The sequence below is a fragment of the Microcaecilia unicolor genome, chromosome 1, assembly GCF_901765095.1.
Source record: "Microcaecilia unicolor chromosome 1, aMicUni1.1, whole genome shotgun sequence".
Classification (NCBI taxonomy): Eukaryota; Metazoa; Chordata; class Amphibia; order Gymnophiona; family Siphonopidae; genus Microcaecilia; species Microcaecilia unicolor.
The window spans coordinates 452,874,130-452,893,909 of record NC_044031.1 but is presented as its reverse complement, the minus strand read 5'-3'; the positions used below and the strand labels follow the sequence as shown (position 1 = coordinate 452,893,909).

Genomic DNA, 19,780 nt, shown 5'->3' with positions numbered 1-19,780 from the left:
TGGCTGAATCCATGTTGACTCTGTCCCATTAAATCACCAAACACGTATATAAACGTGGTTTTATTCTTTATAATAGTTCCCACTATTTGCCCGGCATTGATGTCAGACTAACTGGTCTGTAATTTCCTGGATCACCCTGGATGCCTTTTTAAAAATAGGCATTACATTGGCCACCCTCCAATCTTTAGGTACTGCGGACAGTTTTAACGACGGGCTACAGATTACTTAACAGCAGATCTTGCATTTCATATTTGAGTTCTTTCAGTACCCTGGGGTGTATACCATCCAGTTCAGGTGACTTACTACTCTTCTTCCAGGCTCATCAAGATTTCTTTCAGTTCCTCCGCATTGTCACTCTTGAAAACCATCTCTGGTACAAGTAAGTCTCTTACATCTTCTTTAGTAAAGACCAAGGCAAAGAATTCATTCAGCCTCTTTGCTATGGCCTGTGCTCCCTGATTGCCCCTTTTACTCCTTGATGATTTAACGGTCCCATGGATTCCTCCATGATTTTCTGTTTCTCAAATACCTGAAAAAGTTATTACTATGAGTTTTTGCCTCTAGGGCAAGTTTCTCTTTGTATTGTCTTTTGACCTTCTTCATCAGTGCTTTGCATCTAACTTGCCAGTTCTTATGTTGCTTCTTGTTGTCTTCATTCAGATCTTTTTTTCAGTATTCTGAAAGATGCTCTTTTGGCTCTAATAGCCTTTTTCACTTCTCCCTTTAACTATGCTGGCTGTCATTTGTTCTTCTTTCCATCTTTATTAATTTGTGGAATACATCTGATCTGGGCTTCCAAAATAATATTTTTAAACAATGTCCATGCCCGATTTAAAGTCCTAACTTTTGCAGCAGAGCCTTTCAGCTTTTTTTAACCATTCTCATTTTATTATAGTTATCCTTTCCAAATTTAAATGCTGCTACAGTTTATTTCCTTAGTGACTACACTCCAGTTATTAAGTTAAATTTGATCATGTTATGATCACTGTTTCCCAGCAGACTCAACACTGTTATTTCTTGTACTAAGTCCTGCATGCCACTAAAGACTAGATGTAAAATAGCTCCCCCTCTTGTCTGTTCCTGTACCATTGCTACAAGAAGTAGTCTTTTGTTATGTCTAGGGAATTTTACCTCCCTAGCACTCCCTAATGTGGCATTTAATCAGTTAATATTGGGGTAATTGAAATCACCCGTTATTAGACTGTTGCCAAATTTGCTAGCTTTTCTAATTTCTGTTGACATACCTTCAGACCTGTGCACCTATGTGCTTTACCCATGTTCTAGTCAACCTCTGTCCATATTCCCTCCCCCACATTTGGAGCCAATCTCGTCCCCTGGGGTTCTGCCAATCGGGCTGGCTCTGCTGGGTCCCTCAGGAGTAGATTTTTCTCCTGAATTTCTTCTGGCCCATGTACAAGGCCTTTTGTTTAAAGCAAACAGGGAAGCTGGCTGGACCACAGCATGGTACTGCGCTGCAGGGGGAACTCTGTTCCTTGCCTCCATCTAAGCACCATTGGGGGGCTTGGGAGGACAATGAGGACCTCATGAAGTGTGCGTCTCTTGTGTCTGAGGCCTTGCCAGAGTAATCTGAGGATGAGGATCTTGGGGACCAGGAGTGGTCTCTGAGGGACCAAGACCTGGCAGGAGGAGCTGCCTCTGGGGGAGGACCCCTTTATTTTTAATCATGAAGAACTGCAAGAGCTAATTTCGCTGGTGTTGTCGGTTCTGAGGTTTGAGGAGTCTTTTCTGGAGGTGCCTAGAACAGTGGATCTGCTTCTCAAGGGAGTTAGGAAGTCCTCTCAGTGTTTTCCCATGCACCAGGACATTTAGGATGTCTTTGAGGCACAGTGGACTCTCCAGATGCTCCCTTCCGTATTGCGAAGTCAATGGTCCGTCTTTATCCCATTCCTGAGCAGGATCAGGAATCCTTGCAACTACCCACGGTGAACACTGTGGTCTCTGCTGTCATCAAGAAGATTGCTGTTCTGATGGATGGTGGTACTGCCTTTAAGGACCCCAAGGATTGCAGGCTGGAGGCGCTGCTTAAGCAAAGTTTTTTGATGTAGCCGATTTGGTTGTGCTGGCAGCTGTTTGTAGGAGTTTAGTGACACGAGCTTGTTTTCGTTGGGCTGAGCATATTTTGGACAGACTCAGATGATTGGTCTTTGGTGGACCAGGAAGCAGCCAAGCTGGAGATGGGCTTTTCCTTCTTGTCTAACACTTTGTATGACCTCCGTGAGTCTTCTAAGTCCGTAGCTCTTGGTGTGGTGCCCTGGTGGTCATTGTGGCTCCAGGGATGGTCGGCAGATGCAGCGTCCAAGTCAAAGCTCAGTAAATTTCCTTTCCATGGCTCCTTGTTGTTTGGAGAAGATCTGGATAAGCTGGTCAGGAGTCTGCAGGAGACTAAGGTTCCTCATCTTCCAAAGGGTTCCTTATCTTCCAAAGGATAGGCCTCAGGCAGTTGGTAGAAGTGTGTCCGGGAAGTCTAGGTTTAGGGACTTTCATCGCTACAAGCCTGGTAGAGGCAGTGGTACTCAATGTAACCATTTTTCAGAGAATACAGTCCTTTTGGGGGGGCCACCGGGGAGATTCCAGGTCCTTGGCGGCTGTCTCAGGACGCTTTGCCCAGTGAAGGTGTCGATGTCCAGTCAACAGTTCCCGTGGGAGTGAGGCTGTGGCACTTCTACTGGGAGTTGACCTAGATTATCTTGGATCAGTGGGTGCTCGAGGTTGTTCATGATGACTATGCGCTGGAATTTTCATGTCCCATGGCAGACACTTCCTTTGTGTCTCCTTGTCAGGCCCCTTGGAAAGTGTGGGTGGTTCGGCAGATTCTTTATCGGCTAGTGGCCTTGAAGGCAGTGGTTCCCGTAACAAGTGCGGAGCAGGGCATGGGTCGTTATTCCATCTATTTTGTGGTTCCCAAAAAAAGAGGGCTCTTTCAGGCCTATTCTGGATTTGAAGAAGTGAATTATGATCTTTGGGTACCCTCATTTCGCATGGAAACTTTGCACTTTGTTAATCTGGCTATGTAGCCTGGAGGCGTACCTTCATATCCCTATTCCTGCTGAGAAAATCCACCTGGTCATCAGTGTTTCCTTCGCTTCGCAGTTTTGGGGAGGAATTATCAGTTCTGTTTGGCCACTGCTCCCCGCACATTCTCCAAGGTGATGGTGGTAGTAGTGGCTGCTCGTCGCAAGGAGGGCATCTTAGTGCACCGCTATTTGGATGATTGGCTCATTCAGATGAAGTCGTACCAGGAGAGCATCAGGGCTACAGCCAAAGTGGTGTATGTGCTGCATTCCTTGGGCTGGGTGGTCAGCCTGGCCAAGAGTCATCTTCAGCCATCACAGACCTTGGAGTATTTGGGGGTTCATTTCGATACCAGAGTGGATAGAGTTTTTCTGTTGGAGGCCAGGATTCTGAAGCTGCAGTCACAGGTCTGGTCCTTTCTGGACTCAGGAGCCTGCGGGCCAAAATATACTTGGAGATGCTCAGCTCCATGGCTGCCTCGTTGGAGGTGGTGCAGTGGGCCAGAGCACACATGAGACCCTTGCAGTTGGAACGTCTATCTTGATGGTCTCCACAGTCGCAGTCCTTGGAGGACAGGCTCCCTTTGTTAGGGTGGTGAGCCTGCGGTGGTGGCTGGCAGAAGGTCACCTCTCAGGGGGCATGAGTCTGGACTCCTCAAAGTGGATTGTGGTGATGATGGGCGCCAGTCTCTCCGGCTGGAGAGCCCTTTGCTTGGGTCAAGTGGCTCAAAGCAAGAGGTCAGTTCTGGAGGCGACTTCATTGATCAATGTGTTCGAAATGAGAGTGATCAGGTTGTCCCTTCTCTCGTTCCAGGATCTTTTCCACGTCAAGCCAGCACATGTGATGTCCAACAACACCACAGTGGTCACCTACATAAATCATCAGGGGGGCACGAAAAGCCAGTTCATGGCCAGAGAAGCAGCCCTGCTTCTCGCACAGGCAGAAGATCATCTGGCGGGCCTCTCCACAATTCACATGGGAGGTGTGGACAATTTCCAGGTGGATTTTCTCAGCAAGAATCTCCTGGACCCAGGAGAGTGGAAGCTGAGTCAGGAGGCCTTCTCTCTTCTAGTGCGATGGTAGGGTCTTTCAGTCTTAGATTTGATGGCATCTGCCTCCAACACTCAGATTCCTTGCTTCTTCAGCAAACAGAAGGACAGTTGAGCGGAGGGTCTCGATGCACTGTTGTAGCCTTTGCCCAGATCCAACCTTCTTTATGTGTTTCCTCCATGGCCCCTGATAGTCAGAATTGTTTAATGCATTCAGTGCCATGCCAGTCCGGTGGTGTTGGTGGCTCATGCGGCTTCTGGTGAGGGAGCCACTTCAGCTGCCACCAGTAGCGGATCTGCTGTTTTAGGGGCTCATGGAAGATCTGTCTCTGTTCTCGCTTATGGCTTAGCTCTTGAGAGGGCACGCTTGATAAGAAAATGTTTTTTCCGGTCCAGTCATTGCCATTATGTTGTATTCTAAGAAGTGGTCAACTTCTGTTGCATATGTTCACGTTTTGGCACATTTTTGAAGGTTAATGTGGAGATCATTCTGTTGTGCTGTTTCGATACCTCAGATTCTCGACTTTTTGCAGGTCAGCCTGGATAAGGGTCTCGTTTTGTTCTCCTTGAAAGTTCAGATGGTGATTGTGGCCTGTTTTCAGGGCATGATTTTGGGATGTCCTCTGGCGTCCATACAGATGTAGTTTGCTTCCTTCGAGGGGTATGCCTTATTCGTCCACTGGTTCATTGACCTGTTCCGCCTTGGGACCTTAACCTTGTGTTGACAGTTCTGGTCTCTGTGCCTTTTGAGCCCTTGGAAAGTTGTATGCTCAAGGATTTGACCTTGAAAACAGTGCTTCTCATGACCCTGTTTTCTGGACTGTGCGTTTCAGAGTTGCAGGCCATCCCCTGCAGGGAGTCCTTTCTCTGGTTCTTTCAGGGCAAGGTGGTTCTGCAAGCAGTTCCTTCCTTACTTCCTAAGGTGGTTTTGCCTTTTCATGTGAATCAGGCGGTTTCTTTGCCCATATTGGGTGACAGGGCTGGCTTGGAGGAGCAGAAGTGCTTACACTGTTTGGATGTCTGCAGGATTCTCCATCAGTATTTGTGGGTGACTCAGGAGTTTTGGTGCTCAGATTGTCTGTGTTGATGGAGGATTCGCGAAAGGGCAAGACTGTGTGCAAGGCGACTATTGCGTGCTTGGTGAAGGAGGTGGTGGCATCTGCCTATTTGCTTAAGAAGCAGCCTATTCCCTCTTTTTTGAAGGCCCATTCTACATGGGTGTTGGCATCCTTGTGGGCGGAGCATTCCTTGGTTTCTCCAATGGAAATTTTTAGGGCGGCAGCTTGGTTTTCGCTTCATTCTTTTACTCATCATTACCGGCTAGATGTGTATGCCTAGCAGGATGCACAGTTTGGGGCCAGTGTGCTGACTGTGGGGCTTTGGTAGTTCCACCCCGATGGTCACTGCTCTGGTATTTCCCATCTGTGGCAGTCTAGAGGGATGCTATGGAAGGAGAAATTAGGTCTTACCTGCTAATTTGCTTTCCTTTAGTCCCTCTAGTTTCCATTCCAGCCTTCTTGGAGGTGGTCAGGGATTTGCTGGTATGTTCCAGTTGATAGGCAGCAGCAGCCTTCTTGGAGGTAGTCAGGGATTGGCTGGTATGTTCCAGTTGGTAGGCAGCAGCAGCTCAGACACCCTTGGTTAGGGGATCAAGGTGGCGGAGGTGAGGGAGAGCTTTTGGGGAGTGAGTGCTTTTTCTCTTTTTTGTTGCTTTTTATTGGGAGCCATCTACTTTGCTTCAATGGCTTTGGAATTGGACTGTGGATGTAGACCAGATGGACTCTGTGACCTCCCCAGAGTTTCTTTCAAAGAGTTGGCCTTGGCAGTTTTGGCAAGGTCCCTTCTTCTATGGCTTTGGAATTGGACTGTGGATGTAGACTATCTTCACAAAGCTACCTTTTAGAGGGAAATTTCTTTTTGGCGAGGACCTGGAAAAGTTGTTTAAGGATTTAGGGGTTTCTAAATCATCCAGTTTGTCAGAGGATAAGCTGAAACCTTCATTTTGGGCCTCCTTGGCTCGTTCCTGTTATAGTTGGTCTAACTCCTTTCAGCGTTCTTGTTTCAAGCTAAACAGTCTGCCTTTTTGGGGGGGGGGGCATAAAAAACCCTTAGGTGAGGCTTCCCAGGACATCCAATTCTGCCTGCCCTTCCCAATAATAGTGTACAGGTCTACTCCTTGGTGGGCTTGATTAGCAGCTGTTTTTCGGGTTTCTATGACGAGTGTACCCATATCACCACCAATCAGTAGGTTTTAGAAATCATCAAGGAAAGATTACAAACTGGAATTTGCTTACCTTTTTGCAGTTTTTTCTTAGAATCTCCTTGAGGAGCAAAGGTCTGTTAAGGTTGGGGATGGTAATGCCTGTTCCCCCAGCAGAAACATAGGTTAGGAAGGTATTCCATTTATTTCATGGTTCCCAAAAGGCGGCTAACTTCTGTCCAATCCAAGCATGTGAACTGAGTGCTGTGATTCAGAATGGAGACTCAGTTCAGTAATAGCATTGGTCCAGCTGGGGGAATTCCTCATTTCTTTGCACCTCGAGGAGGCTTACTTTTCACATCCCGATTTGGGCCCCCTCCTCAACATTTTAACATAGAAAAATGTAGGCAGATAAAGGCCATGCTGCTCATCCATGCCATCTCTCCCTATCACACCTTCTGCTCAGTGTGCTGCTGCGGCTAAGAAAGCAAATAGAATGTTAGGTATTATTAGAAAAGGAATGGAAAACAAAAATGAGGCTGTTTATTTATTTTTTTTTATTTTGCATTTTAAGATACGTTGTACGTGCAGGACGTCAGACTCAGTCAGAAACCAAATGAAGGAAGACGACTTCGGCTGGAGGGGGTTGGAGTCCCCCGCCAGCAAAGGTAGCAGGTGGCGGGTTGGCGGCGGGAGGGGGGTTGAGAGGGTCGCCAGCAGGGGGGTCCAGGGCCAAATCTACGGGGGCCCAGGCCCCCGTGGCCCCATAGCAGCTGCGCCCCTGTAGGGAAGCATTACACGAATTCACTACTCTTTTCGTGAAGAAGTGTTTCCTTAGGCTACTCATGTTTACTGTGTTTTGCAGTCCTGGGTCAACATTACTAGTTTTGGGATATGCCCTTTGGTTTCTTGATGGCTCCCAGGACCTTCTCCAAGGTCATGGTGGTGTTAGTGGCCTTTCTTCGCCACAAAGGTATTGGGGTGCATCCTTATCTGGATGACTGGCTGATCAGAACATCATCAGTTTGGCTACCACTTCCAGGTTAGTATCTCTTCTGCAGTCTTTAGGCTGGGTGATCATCTTTGGCAAGAGCCATTTGATGCCCTTGCGATATCTAGAATATTTGGGAGTTCTAGCAAGGCTGTAAAGTTTTTCCTCCCGAAACCAGAATATGCAAGCTTCAGTCTCAAATACAGAGACTCTTTTGGCTCCAGGATCCCAGGACATGGAATTATATGCAGGTCTTGGAGTTCATGGCAGCAACCTTGGAAGTGATCCCTTGGACATGAGTTCACATGAGACTTCTCTAGTTTTCCCTCCTCAGCAGATGGTCTTCTATTTATCAGGAGTACAATGTTCGCTTTCCATGGACCTTGCAAGCAAGATGCAGTATGGACTGGTGGCTATGTCATCTCAACCTGCAACAGGGAGTCTCTCTCTCTTGCAACCTCGGAATAGATAGTGGTCACCAGAGATGCAGGCCTCTGGAGCTCAGGGGCTCATTGTCTTCAGCATACAGCGCAAGGCCAGTGGTCCAAAGTGGAAGTGTCGTGGCAGATCAATCATGTGGAGCTCAGGACAGTGCACAGGGCACTCATGGTGTTTGTACATGTGTTGCAGCAGCAGCCAATACGGGTTCTCTGGGACAGTGCCAAAACAGTATCCTACATCAGATAGGGAGGCACATGAAGTGTCCCCCTAGTGCTGGAAATGTGTCTGCTCTTTGGGTAAAGAAAAATCTTCAGGCATTCTTGGTGATGAACATTGCAGGAATGCTGAACACTCAGATGGATTATCTTATTAGAGACTCCTTGGATCCAGGTGAATGGGAGACTAAGAGGCATATTTTCAAAGCACTTAGCCTTCCAAAGTTCCATAGAAACCTATGGAACTTTGGAAGGCTAAGTGCTTTGAAAATATGCCTCTATGCCTTCTCCCTCATAACAGCACAGCGGGGCCTTCCTCACCTGGATCTCACTGCCAGATGGCACAATGCCAAAGTTCCAAAATTTTGTAGCCAACGAAAGGAATGCAGCTTGCAGGGTCTGGACACTGTATGTGTTCCCCCCCTGGCCACTGATGGGCAGGATTCTCTGTCGGTTGGTGCTTCACCCAGGCAAGGTTATTTCTCATGGCACCAGTGGCCCAGAGGGCCATAGTATGTGCCTCTCGTTCATCTGCTAATAGACAAGCCTCTTCCTCTCCTGTCTTACAAGGGCCTTCTTCAACAAAGGGGCTATTGAAATCATAAACCTGTTTCGCTTATGGCCTGGGTCCTGCTAAATCTCAACTGAGACATAAAGGATATTCTGAGGAAGTTATCACTTCCTTGCTTCAGGCCTGGAAGTGGTCTACATTGCTTATGCTTGGGTCTTTGAGTCATGTTGTTTGCAGAGGGCTGTGGACCCTTTTTTTCTTCTCTGACATACATCCTGCCTTTCTTCCAGGAGAGTTTTAAGAAACATTTGGCCTTGAACTCTTTGAGGGTACAGGTTGCAGCACTTGCATGTTTTAGGGGCCGCTTAGTGGTGAGCTTCTTGAGAGTGGTTTATCTTCTTCAACCAGCTGTTCGACCCACTTGTCCATAATGGAGTCTTAATCTTGTTCTGATGGTTCTTCAAGGTTCTTTCTTTGAACCTCTTTGTGGAGCTATGCTTAAGGACCTTACCCTCGAGTCAGTTTTTCTTAAAGCCATTACTTCTGCCAGGAGAGTGTGTGAGATTGAAGCTGGCTGTTGCAGGGATCCTTTCCGTTTCTTTACAAAAGCGGGGGTAACTGTTCATATTGTTCTTTCCTTTCTCCCTGAAGTGATTTCCCCCTTTTAGTTTGAACCAGCCTTTGTTTCTTCCTTCTTTCTACAGAGATCAGTATGAGAGAGAATACTGTTACTTAAGGTTGCTGGATGTGCACAGGGTTCAATGAGTTTTGTAGATCCAACCATCTCTTTCTGCTCTTTGCAGGTCCCAGGACAGGTCTTCCCACTTCCAAGGCAACGGTGGCTAGATGATTGAAGGGCACAATCTATGCCTATATATTGGCAGGCAAACAGCCTCTGAGTTCTTTTAGGACTCATTCTACCAGGTGTGAGGCGACGTCTTGGGCTGAGTCCTGAGCAGTTCCGTTAGCGAAAATTTGCTGATCGGCCACCTGGTCTTCTGGTTTTCGCTTCATTCTTTTACTCATCATTACCGGCTAGATGTGTATGCCTAGCAGGATGCACAGTTTGGGGCCAGTGTGCTGACTGTGGGGCTTTGGTAGTTCCACCCCGATGATCACTGCTCTGGTATTTCCCATCTGTGGCAGTCTAGAGGGATGCTATGGAAGGAGAAATTAGGTCTTACCTGCTAATTTGCTTTCCTTTAGTCCCTCTAGTTTCCATTCCAGCCTTCTTGGAGGTGGTCAGGGATTTGCTGGTATGTTCCAGTTGATAGGCAGCAGCAGCCTTCTTGGAGGTAGTCAGGGATTGGCTGGTATGTTCCAGTTGGTAGGCAGCAGCAGCTCAGACACCCTTGGTTAGGGGATCAAGGTGGCGGAGGTGAGGGAGAGCTTTTGGGGAGTGAGTGCTTTTTCTCTTTTTTGTTGCTTTTTATTGGGAGCCATCTACTTTGCTAAATGTAGACTGGCTTTCTGGGGACCGCACAGCCCACTTAAATGCTTACTTGAAGCTCAGTTTGTTCTCAGTCTCCATCTTCTGGTAGGAGTGCATAACCCATCTGTGCCGGTCTAGAGGGACTAAAGGAAAGTAAATTAGCAGGTAAGATCTAATTTCTTCTTTATAGATATAAGTGGCCACTTATGAAAGCAAATGACTGTAATACCATCATTAATGCAGCTCATTCTAGAATTATGAATTTTTTTTGCTTACATGAGAACATGTAGCATAACAAGATCTTTCTTTTGCAGATATACTGAAGAAGGGTAAACTTGATCAAAAGGAAAGAGGTACAGTATTAAATATAGTTTGCCACTTTCTGCTAGAACACTATATAAGGAAATGTTTAGCTAAAGAAAATGATCTCATTGCTGTTTTGTTCCAGAAACTTTTTCATTACTATAGTTTCAGCAAGGGTGAAAGGTGGTGAATTCAAGAAACAGCCTTTGGGTGGAGGTGATGGAGGCAAAGACTGTATCTGAATTCAAGCAAGCTTGGGACAAGCACATAGTATCTCTAAGGAAGAAGAAGGGATACTGGGTGGCATGTATGTGCAGACTGGATAGGCCATATAGAGGGGCATTTTCGAAAGGGACATCCTTGTTTTGATTTGGACGTCCCCAGGGGCGGGGAAACCCGTATTTTCGAAGCAAGATGGGCGTCCATCTTTCGTTTCGAAAATACAGTCAGGGACGTCCAAATCCTTAAATTTGGTCGTCCCTAGATTTGGTCGTACCTAGACATGGACGATTCTGATTTTCGGCGATTAATAGAAACCAAGGACATCCATCTCAGAAACGACCAAATGCAAGCCATTTGGTCATGGGAGGAGCCAGCATTTGTAGTGTACTGGTCCCCCTGACATGCCAGGATACCAACCGGGCACCCTAGGGGGCACTGCAGTGGACTTCATAAATTGCTCCCAGGAACATAGCTCCCTTACCTTGTGTGCTGAGCTCCACAAACCCTCCCCAAAACCTACTACTCACAACTGTACACCACTACCATAGCCCTTACTGGTGAAGGGGGGCACCTAGATGTGGGTACAGTAGGTTTGTGGTGGGCTTTGGAGGGCTTGCTGTTTCCTCCACAAATGTAACAAGTAAGGGGGGTATGGGCCTGGGTCCGCCTGCCTGAAGTGCACTGCACCCACTAAATCTGTTCCAGGGACCTGCATACTGCTGTGATGGACCTGAGTATGACATCTGAGGCTGGCAATCAATATTTTGAAAGATATTTTTTGAGGGTGGGAGGGGGTTAGTGACCACTGGGGGGAGTAAGGGGAGCTCATCCCCGATTCTCTCCGGTGGTCATCTGGTCATTTCGGGCACCTTTTTGTACCTTGGTTGTAAGAAAAACACGACCAGGTAAAGTCATCCAAGTGTTCGTCAGGGACATCCTTGTTTCTTTCGATTATGGGTCAAGGACGTCCAAGTGTTAGGCTCGTCCAAGTCCTGCCTTCGCTATGCCTCCAACACGCCCCCTTGAACTTTAACCATCCCTGTGACGGAAAGCAGTTGGGGATGTCCAAAAATTGGCTTTCAGAAACTGCCTTGCCCAACCCTTGCAAGACATAGCCTACTGTTTTACATTAAATGGTGTTCCATTAAGTCTGATTGGTTTAAGTAGAAAAGCAGGATATGTAATTTTAGCGTTCCAGTTCACTCCTGCTCCTGGGTCCTTGTATGAATGCAATATATTGGTTTTTACTACTACTAATAATAATAATTTCTAAAGCGCTACTACATTTATGTGGTGCTGTACACATTTTAAGCAGGTACTTTCTGTGACCCCATAGGACTCACAATCTAAGCTTTTGTTCCGGGGGCAGTATGTACTGAAAATGTTTTCCCCTCTCTGGTGTTGATCAAATCCAAGCTAAAAGTTTATCTTTTTGAGGCTGCTTTTACATTCTAATCCCATATTCTCCTGTTTAATACTCTTTAAAAAAAAAAATCTTTCTCAGTATTAAATGAAACTCCCTAATCTCTTGTTTGCCCTGTTAGGCTCTGTGGAGCACAGAGTCTTATATGTATGTGTACAGCATTACATACATCTTGTAGTGCTAAAGAAATCAGTATATTTATTCAAGAGATAAAGTAGAAATATATTATTGTTACTAGAGTTGACCATGCTAATTTTGGGGGTCTGCTTTCTAGCTCAGATTGCTTCCAGTTACCCACTAGTGTATCTCCAGGCATTTTTCTTACTCTAGTACTATATTTTATAGGATGGAATAACTTTCTTGATTGTTGGACAATAAATAATTAGATACTTTGGGGCATCGTCTGTGTATCTTTTGAGTCACCTTCGCTGTTTTTTTTTCAAGTTTGCAAGGGCTATGGTTCTTCTGTGTGTATGTCAATAACTTTTTTTAATGCTAGGTCTCCCCCTCAGGTGCTTCCAGATGTTTTCTGCAGGTGCCTAATTTTAGAAGAAAAGCTAGGGTTCAAATCCCACTGATGCTTCTTATGATCTAGGACAATTCCGTAACATGGTGCCTGGTAGGGGTCTGTTCTATAAAGGAGCCGATGCACCTACTTTCCTTTATAAAATACTAGTCTAACCAGGTATACATGTGTCTATGTGCTTATGTGCAAACACTTCAGCCAGCCATGGAGCTTGTGTAAGTGCTTGCACCTAAATGTCAGAGAGGTGCGCATAACTTAAAGGATTCTGTAAGTTACACATTTAAGTGGGAGCTTCCCATGTGTCATACCATTGCAAATATGCACTAAGTTAAGTGTATAATTACAAAACAGCAGTTATGCATGTAATTAGCGCATAAATGTAAGTACTTGTGTTACAGAATTGCCCTCTTAACCCTGTATTGCTTTAAGTACAAACTTAAAGTTACTAACTCATACTACTGCTGTTAAAATGCGTTGTAGTAACGTAGTAAATTATGGTAGTCTATCCAACAAGTGGCCATAGTTGTACTTGCCATTTGGTGCTGGTTACACTTCTTCATGATCAAACAGGGCAGATGATAATTCACCACCATGCCAACGACATATAGGCAGTTATTATGATCCAGTCTTGGAATATACCACAATACCGTGCCAGTAATCTGAAAAGTGGTCTTAGAAATGTGACTATGTTTCAGCCATAATAATTATCAATACATAATTAATCTAAAAATATTGCTAACTACATTGTACTCACTAATTTCAACATTTAAGATGTCTTTCCTTCCCCCACTGAGATACACAGTGGGGGATGAGAATTGTAGCATATGGTATAAATGTGATATAAAATATACATACTTGATCCTCATCTGTCTTTGCCATTTTTGGGTCACAGACTGTATCAGTCTACCCAGCACTGGCCTGAGCTTTCAACTACTTGAGTTGCAGTTGAAGAACAACTTTTGCCCATCACAACACATCAACAGCTATGAGGTCATTTTGTTTTGATTCCATCCTTTTCTATATATCAGTCTTGTCAAAAACCAGGCCCACCAACCTCATTCTCTTGGCCCACAGAAGCTCCAGGTGAAGTCCTCTCCTATGATCCGTTTCTCTGATGCAGCTAGTCTAACCCAGAGTTTGAGTTGTGCGACACCGGAAGTTGAGGCTGTTCCCATTGTATCAAGTCTCGTGAGACTTAATACCGCAAGATCAATCTCAACTTCTGGTGCCGTGTGTCTCAACCTCATGATGAAACCAGTCACGTCAGAGAAGCAGGGATCCCATTGGAGGACTTCACCTGGAGCTCCTGCAGGCCACTCATGGCAGGGAAGCAAGCCTCCATCGTAGGTCAGGGGAATGAGACAGAATGATGGCGGTGGGGTGAGGTGCAATGGGGAGGGTACATCTAAGAGAGAACAGGTGACAGCAGGGGGTACATATGAGAGAGAGAGAGAAAATGGGTGACAGCAGGGAGTTCATTACTGTTGTTATGCTATATATCAGGGCTCCCTTATTGCGCGGCCTCCTTTTCCTATTCATGTCCTAGTAGGAAAAGGATTCCACACTGATTTTACTTGCTGCCTTTGACCACTGACATGCTGACTTCTTTCCATTCTCTTCCCCACAACTCCCGCACCACATGCTCCATTACTGTTGGATTGCTGATCTATAGGTCTCTTCATTCAAAATCTCTCCTACTGTATGACCTTAGGCTTCAATGTTTTCTTTAAAAACCAGACATCCAGAAATGGTGGGGGGATTGCAATAATTTTTTCTACAAAATTTCAAATTTCTGAATTGACTCTGAAATTTTCTTACTCTGAAGCTCTTGTGGTGAGACTCTTTGCCCCTAATCTGCTCACTCTCTTGGTGTGCTGTTGTCCTCCATCTCTTCCATCTGCCACTTGGGAAGCTTGCTGTCAAATGATCACAGAAGTTTCTATTTGCTATCCTGATAGTCTCATTCTTGAGAATTTTATCACCCATGTAGATGCACCCTCTTGTGCCCACTCTAGATCTTTTCTTTCTCTTTTATCTGACCTTAACTGTGCCAGAAGGTTATGTTCCCAACCCATCAAAAAGGACACTCTCTGGATCTGGTTATCCTACCAATTACTTCAGGTCTTGAGCCTAAATCACTATTTTCTTCATCAACACCATGGTCAGATCACTTCTTTCTTAAATTTACAGTTTCCATCCATTTCCCAGTGTTCCTTCCTCCTTCTCTCCCCCCCCCCCCCCACCCCCCATTAGACCAGACATCTTTCCCAAATTGATCTTATGTTCCTCTCTTCCTCTCTATTTTTATTCCCTCCTGATTTTGACCCCTTAGAATTAGATAATCAGGTTGAATATTTTCATTCTGTTCTATCTAAGGTCCTCAATAATGTGGTCCCAAAAAGACTAGCTAATCTCTGACTTTCTCTCTGCAGCCAACCATGGTATCATAGCAGGCTGTCTTCTCAAGAAACAGCTATGTAGATTTGAATGAATCTGGAAGAAAACTAAATCTGATTCAGATCTTCTTGCCTACAAAACCAGGCTCAAGCATTATAACTATCATCACCACAAGGCCAAGGCCTTTTACTGTGCTGATTGCATCAGGAAAGTCCCCAACTTGTCCAAAGAAGTGTTTTTTCTATATTCCATAACCTAACTTCATCTTCCTCCACCTGAGATGGCTCCCCTTCTGCACTCTCTGCCAAAAGCCTCTTGCAATTCTTTCTCACCAAGGTCTCAGACCTCAGAAGTACATTTCAAATACTTGACTCACCTCCCTTGCCCCAACCCTCCTCTCCCTAGTCCTCAGTGCTATCTGGATGTACTCTTTGGAATATTTTCAACTGCAGACCCCTCATTCACTATCAGTAGTTCTTGACAGTACTAAGTGCACATATTGCGAGTTTGACCCCTTTCCATCATTTTGGCTAAAATGCCCTAATCTACAGCTTCTCCCTCAAATATTGTCTCTGTTGAACTCTAGTCTTTCTCTTGGTCAGGTATCATGCACATGGAAGAGGGCAATTGTTAGAACTATTCTAAAACAACCCTCTCTAAATTCTCAGGTGCTAGCCCACTATCGGCCTATTTCTAATTTGCCTTTCCTTTCAAAGGTCTTGGTGAAGATTGTATTTTCTCAACTGTCCTCTTGCTGATAAGTCTCTCGCCCTCTGTCCCAAACAGGCTTTAGATCTCATTTCAGTGCTGAAACAGTCCTCACTGCAATAACAAATGAAATTCACTCCTACTGGGATAAACACACGGTAGTTCTCGCAGTTTACTACTACTACTATTTATCATTCCCTTCTATTAGACTGCCTCTCCTCTCTTGTGATCTCTGGCATGGTTCTGTCATGGTTCACGTCTTTTCTCTTTGCACAGTGCTATACCTTTGTCACAGATTCTTCTAGGGCATCTCCTCTTTCTCTACTTTGTGGTGTTCCCCAGGGCTCTGTCCTGTCTCCACTTCTCTTCAACTTATTCCTCAGCCCTTTAGCTACGCACATTCAATAATTGGGTGTTTCATTCCACTTTTACGTAGATGACATCCTTCTACTATATCCCATAAATCCTAGAAATCCATCTCTAGGGCAATGTCAGGATTGCCTAAACTCCATTTCTGATTGGCTACAAATTAGTGTTATATAAGGACAAAACTATGTTGGTTCACTGGAGGCATCTCAGTCCTTCCTGTATCACTTGAACTATTTGGATCTACATTTCAACCAGTGGAATCATTTAGACACCTTGGAGTAATACTGGACTCCCAACTATCATTCACTCCTCAAATCTCTAATGTATATAAAATAAGTTTTTTCGTCCTTCGTCAATTACGCGCTATTCACCGTTACTTCAATTCTGAAATTTTTCACACTCTATTTCTGACATTACTTATCAACAAACTGCATTATTGTAATATCTACCTAGGATTTAATAAAGCATCTACTAAAGGATTACAATCTGTGCAAAACACAGCCATTTGTCTCTTATGTCATGTGCGCCGTTTTGATCATGTTACACCACTACTACAAAAATATCATTGTCTTCTGATTCCTCAACGTATACTTTTCAAGCTATTGGTTCCTACCTTCAAATCCCATCGCATTGGTCTACTGCATTATCTTTCACCTTTTACTATCCCATATTCCCCAGTCCCCCTGCTCCGTTCTATAAATGATCACCGCTTAGTGTTACTAGGTCCTAAACTTGTACATTTAGACTCCACCCGTCACTCTGCCATCTTTTTTTCTGCTCCATTTAACTGGAACTCTCTTCCACTTAACTTCTGCGCTGAATCTTCATTTTTAAAAAACTTCAAATCATAACTAAAGACTTGGTTATTCACAAATGCTTTTTCCTTGAGTTGAATCTTTGCTATCTTCAGCTATTTTCCTTCATTGGTTTCCCTCTCTACTCCCTCCCTGTTTGGTTTAACTTCATCATCTTTTAGTTCCCTGTGTGGTCTGCTTCCTTGCTTTCCTGTCATCTTTTGTAGTTCCTTTCCTTTTCTAAATTGTTATATTGTATTGTAAACTACTGTATACTGCTAGTCAGTCTTAGCGGTAAAGCAAATTCTAATGATCTATCAAACTTATAAATGGCAAGTGATCGACTCACTTGCAAATGCGCAGTAGAGACTTCCCTATCTGTCCCGCCCCCGCGTCAAGACATGATGACGGAACAGAGAGGGAAACTGCGTGGAAGGGGAGGGAGGGAACCGCCGAGGTCGCTACCGCTCCCCCCCCCCAGGTCGCCGCTACTGCTCTCTCCCCCCCCCCCCTCCGGAGTCGCTGCCGCCCCCCTCCACCAGGGCCGGGCCCTCTCTTCTCCACTGAACTTACATCGCAGAAACCGAAGCAGGCAGATCAGCTCCCGTCAGCCTTCCTTCCCTGCCTGTGTCTCGCTCCTGCCAACGTTACATTACAAGAGGGCGGGACACAGGCAGGGAAGGAAGGCCGACGGGAGCTGATCTGCCTGCTGCGGTTTCTGTGCTGTAAGTTCAGTAGTGAAGAGAGGGCCCGGCCCGGGTGGAAGGGGGCAGCGGCGGCGGCGACTCCGGGGGGAGGGAGGGAGGGGAGGGCAGGAAGGTCTCAGAAGGAAGGGGGCCTAGGAGCTGGCTGGGGGGAGGGAGGCACAGAGGGCCTTGGAGCTGGCAGGGAAGGAGGGAGGATGCTGGACATGGGAGGTCAGAAGGAGGGGGGCCTTGGAGCTGGGAGGGATGGACAGAAGGGGGCCTTCGAGCTGTCTGGGAGGGAGGGAGGGACGGAGGGGGGCCCTTGCAGCTGGGAGGGAATGGAGCCTTGGAACTGGGAGGGAGGGCAGGGGGCCTTGGAGCTGGGAGGGGGACCCTTACAGCTGGGAGGGAATGGGGCCTTGGAACTGGGAGGGAGGGCAGAGGGCCTTGGAGCTGGGAGGGAGGGACGGAGGGGGGCCTTGGAACTGGCAGGGAAGGAGGGAGGGCAGGGGGCCTTGCGGGGGGAGGGGAGGGGGAAGGGGGGTCTTGCAAAAAAAATACCAATACTCACCTGTTTTAACGGGCTTAACGGCTAGTAAATTACATATGAGAGAGAGAGTGGGGGGGGGGGGGTACATATGAGAGACAGAGAGAGAACGCATGAAGGCAGGGGGGCATGGAAGAGAAAGAGAGTGTGAGTGTGCTCAGGCGCACACATATGAGTCTTGGCCCTCCAAATATTACAAATTATTAAATGTGCCCCCCCCCCAATAAAAAAAGTTTGGACAAGCCTGCTATGTATGGATCCTCTGTGTTTATCCCACACGTTTTTGAATTCCATCACCCACCACTTCTACTGGGAGGGTATTGTAGGCATCCACCATCCTCTTTGTGAAAAGGTGTTTGTTTCCTGATGTAGCTAGATAATTGCATGAGATGGGACCTCTTGGTAAAATAATACACAATAATGATATTAGCATGTGATAAGGAGGTAGCGCATGCTAATAATAGAGGGCGAGCTGTAGTTTGCTGATAAGAGTTTGTACTATGTGTAAAAAGGGTGTACTTAGAGTGCGCACTATGTACAAAGAGGGCACACTCTTCTTAGAGTGTGCATTGTTTCCCAGTAGTATGCGCATACGTGAATCGTTGCACATGTGCGTGCTTGCACGAGCTTTTGGGGAGGAGTGCACCTTCTTGAAGGAGTTCTTTCCGGAATTTAAAAAAAAATAGGGAAATAAATGACACAATTTTTTTTGGCTGCCCATCCCTAGTTAGTAACTCTAGTTAACTGTTAGATTGTAAATCATTGGGAAGGGGGGGGGGGGGGGTGGAAATGCCTGCTGTACCTAAAAGTGTGAGTTAAGTCTATTTATGTCCTATTTGTCATTGTTGCAGAGGAGCAGATGTTGAAGAATGGATATCCTGCTTATACCACATCTTGTGCTTGGCTGGGATACACGGATCAGCAACTGAAAGAGGTCTGAATACCTTACATTGTACCATTACATGTTTAGGGTTTTAACTGAAATATAGAACATTCATATTTGACTTTTTCATTTATGGTTTACGAAGTCTGTTGAACAAAATGTGGTTTAATGTTCGTTGTTAGTGTGTTTCATTTGATGTTGCAAATCTGGAGGAAGAGGGTAAAATCTCATAACACACCTGTTCCTCTGTGCAAAAAAAAAAAAAAAGAGATGAGGAGTCAGTGACCTTAAACTGATCCCACAGAAGCTAACAGACTCATTACTCATAGCAGAAAGTTAGATCCAATGCCAGCAGGTTTCAGTGCAGCATATATACAGGAAAGGTCATTCTATTCTGTCAAAAACATTGCCAGTGTCTAGAGAGATTAACAAAGGTTCTGTTTCAAACACTTTAGTCTGACAGTTAAATGCACTGTACAGTGAATGTTGTCAGCACTCTAGCTCCCCTTAAAGCCCATTTGATCTCTATTAACCTACAAGGGAAGAAAATGTGCAAGCCTACATGTGAATACCTTGGCCAGAATCTTGACATCCTACTTCAGTAAGGAGATTGATCTGTACAAACTGCACTTTGGTCCCTTCCTTATCGGGAATTGAGTATGAGCAGTAAATGTATAGCTAGGCAACTTTTTGCCTACAAGTGTGTGATTGACTATGGTGGTTAATATAGGGACTAGAAATTAAGAGGGTAAAGCTGTCACCTTCTGGGCTCTTACCAGGTTTTAAGGACATTTTATCCAGGTCCACTTCCATGCATGAGCTCTTGGCCTTAACTCTGCTAAGGGAGTCTCCTGGTAAAGTTGAAAGACTTAGTGTGAGCTTTATTATTCTTCAGTCCCTATGTAAGGGAGGAGACAGGGAAGAGTGGGATATTTCAGCTTTAGAAGGATAGTTTTTTTTTTCTTTTTTAATAACAGGGATTGTGTTTTATTATTTCATGAAAATACAGCTAATACAAAACTGCTCATTCTCCACAGGATTCTGTATAGG

General features: G+C 45.5%; 1 protein-coding gene across 2 annotated transcripts in view; it reads left to right on the top strand.

Annotated features, from left to right (window-relative positions):
* The window catches only part of ENOSF1 (enolase superfamily member 1), a 166,861-nt gene that overhangs the window by 54,744 nt on the left and 92,337 nt on the right, over positions 1–19,780 (top strand). For both annotated transcript variants that reach the window (XM_030212979.1, XM_030212972.1), the window contains exons 7-8: positions 10,187–10,225; positions 18,699–18,781. In XM_030212979.1, coding sequence (XP_030068839.1) covers positions 10,187–10,225; positions 18,699–18,781 — 122 coding nt within the window. The remainder of the gene's footprint in view (positions 1–10,186; positions 10,226–18,698; positions 18,782–19,780) is intronic.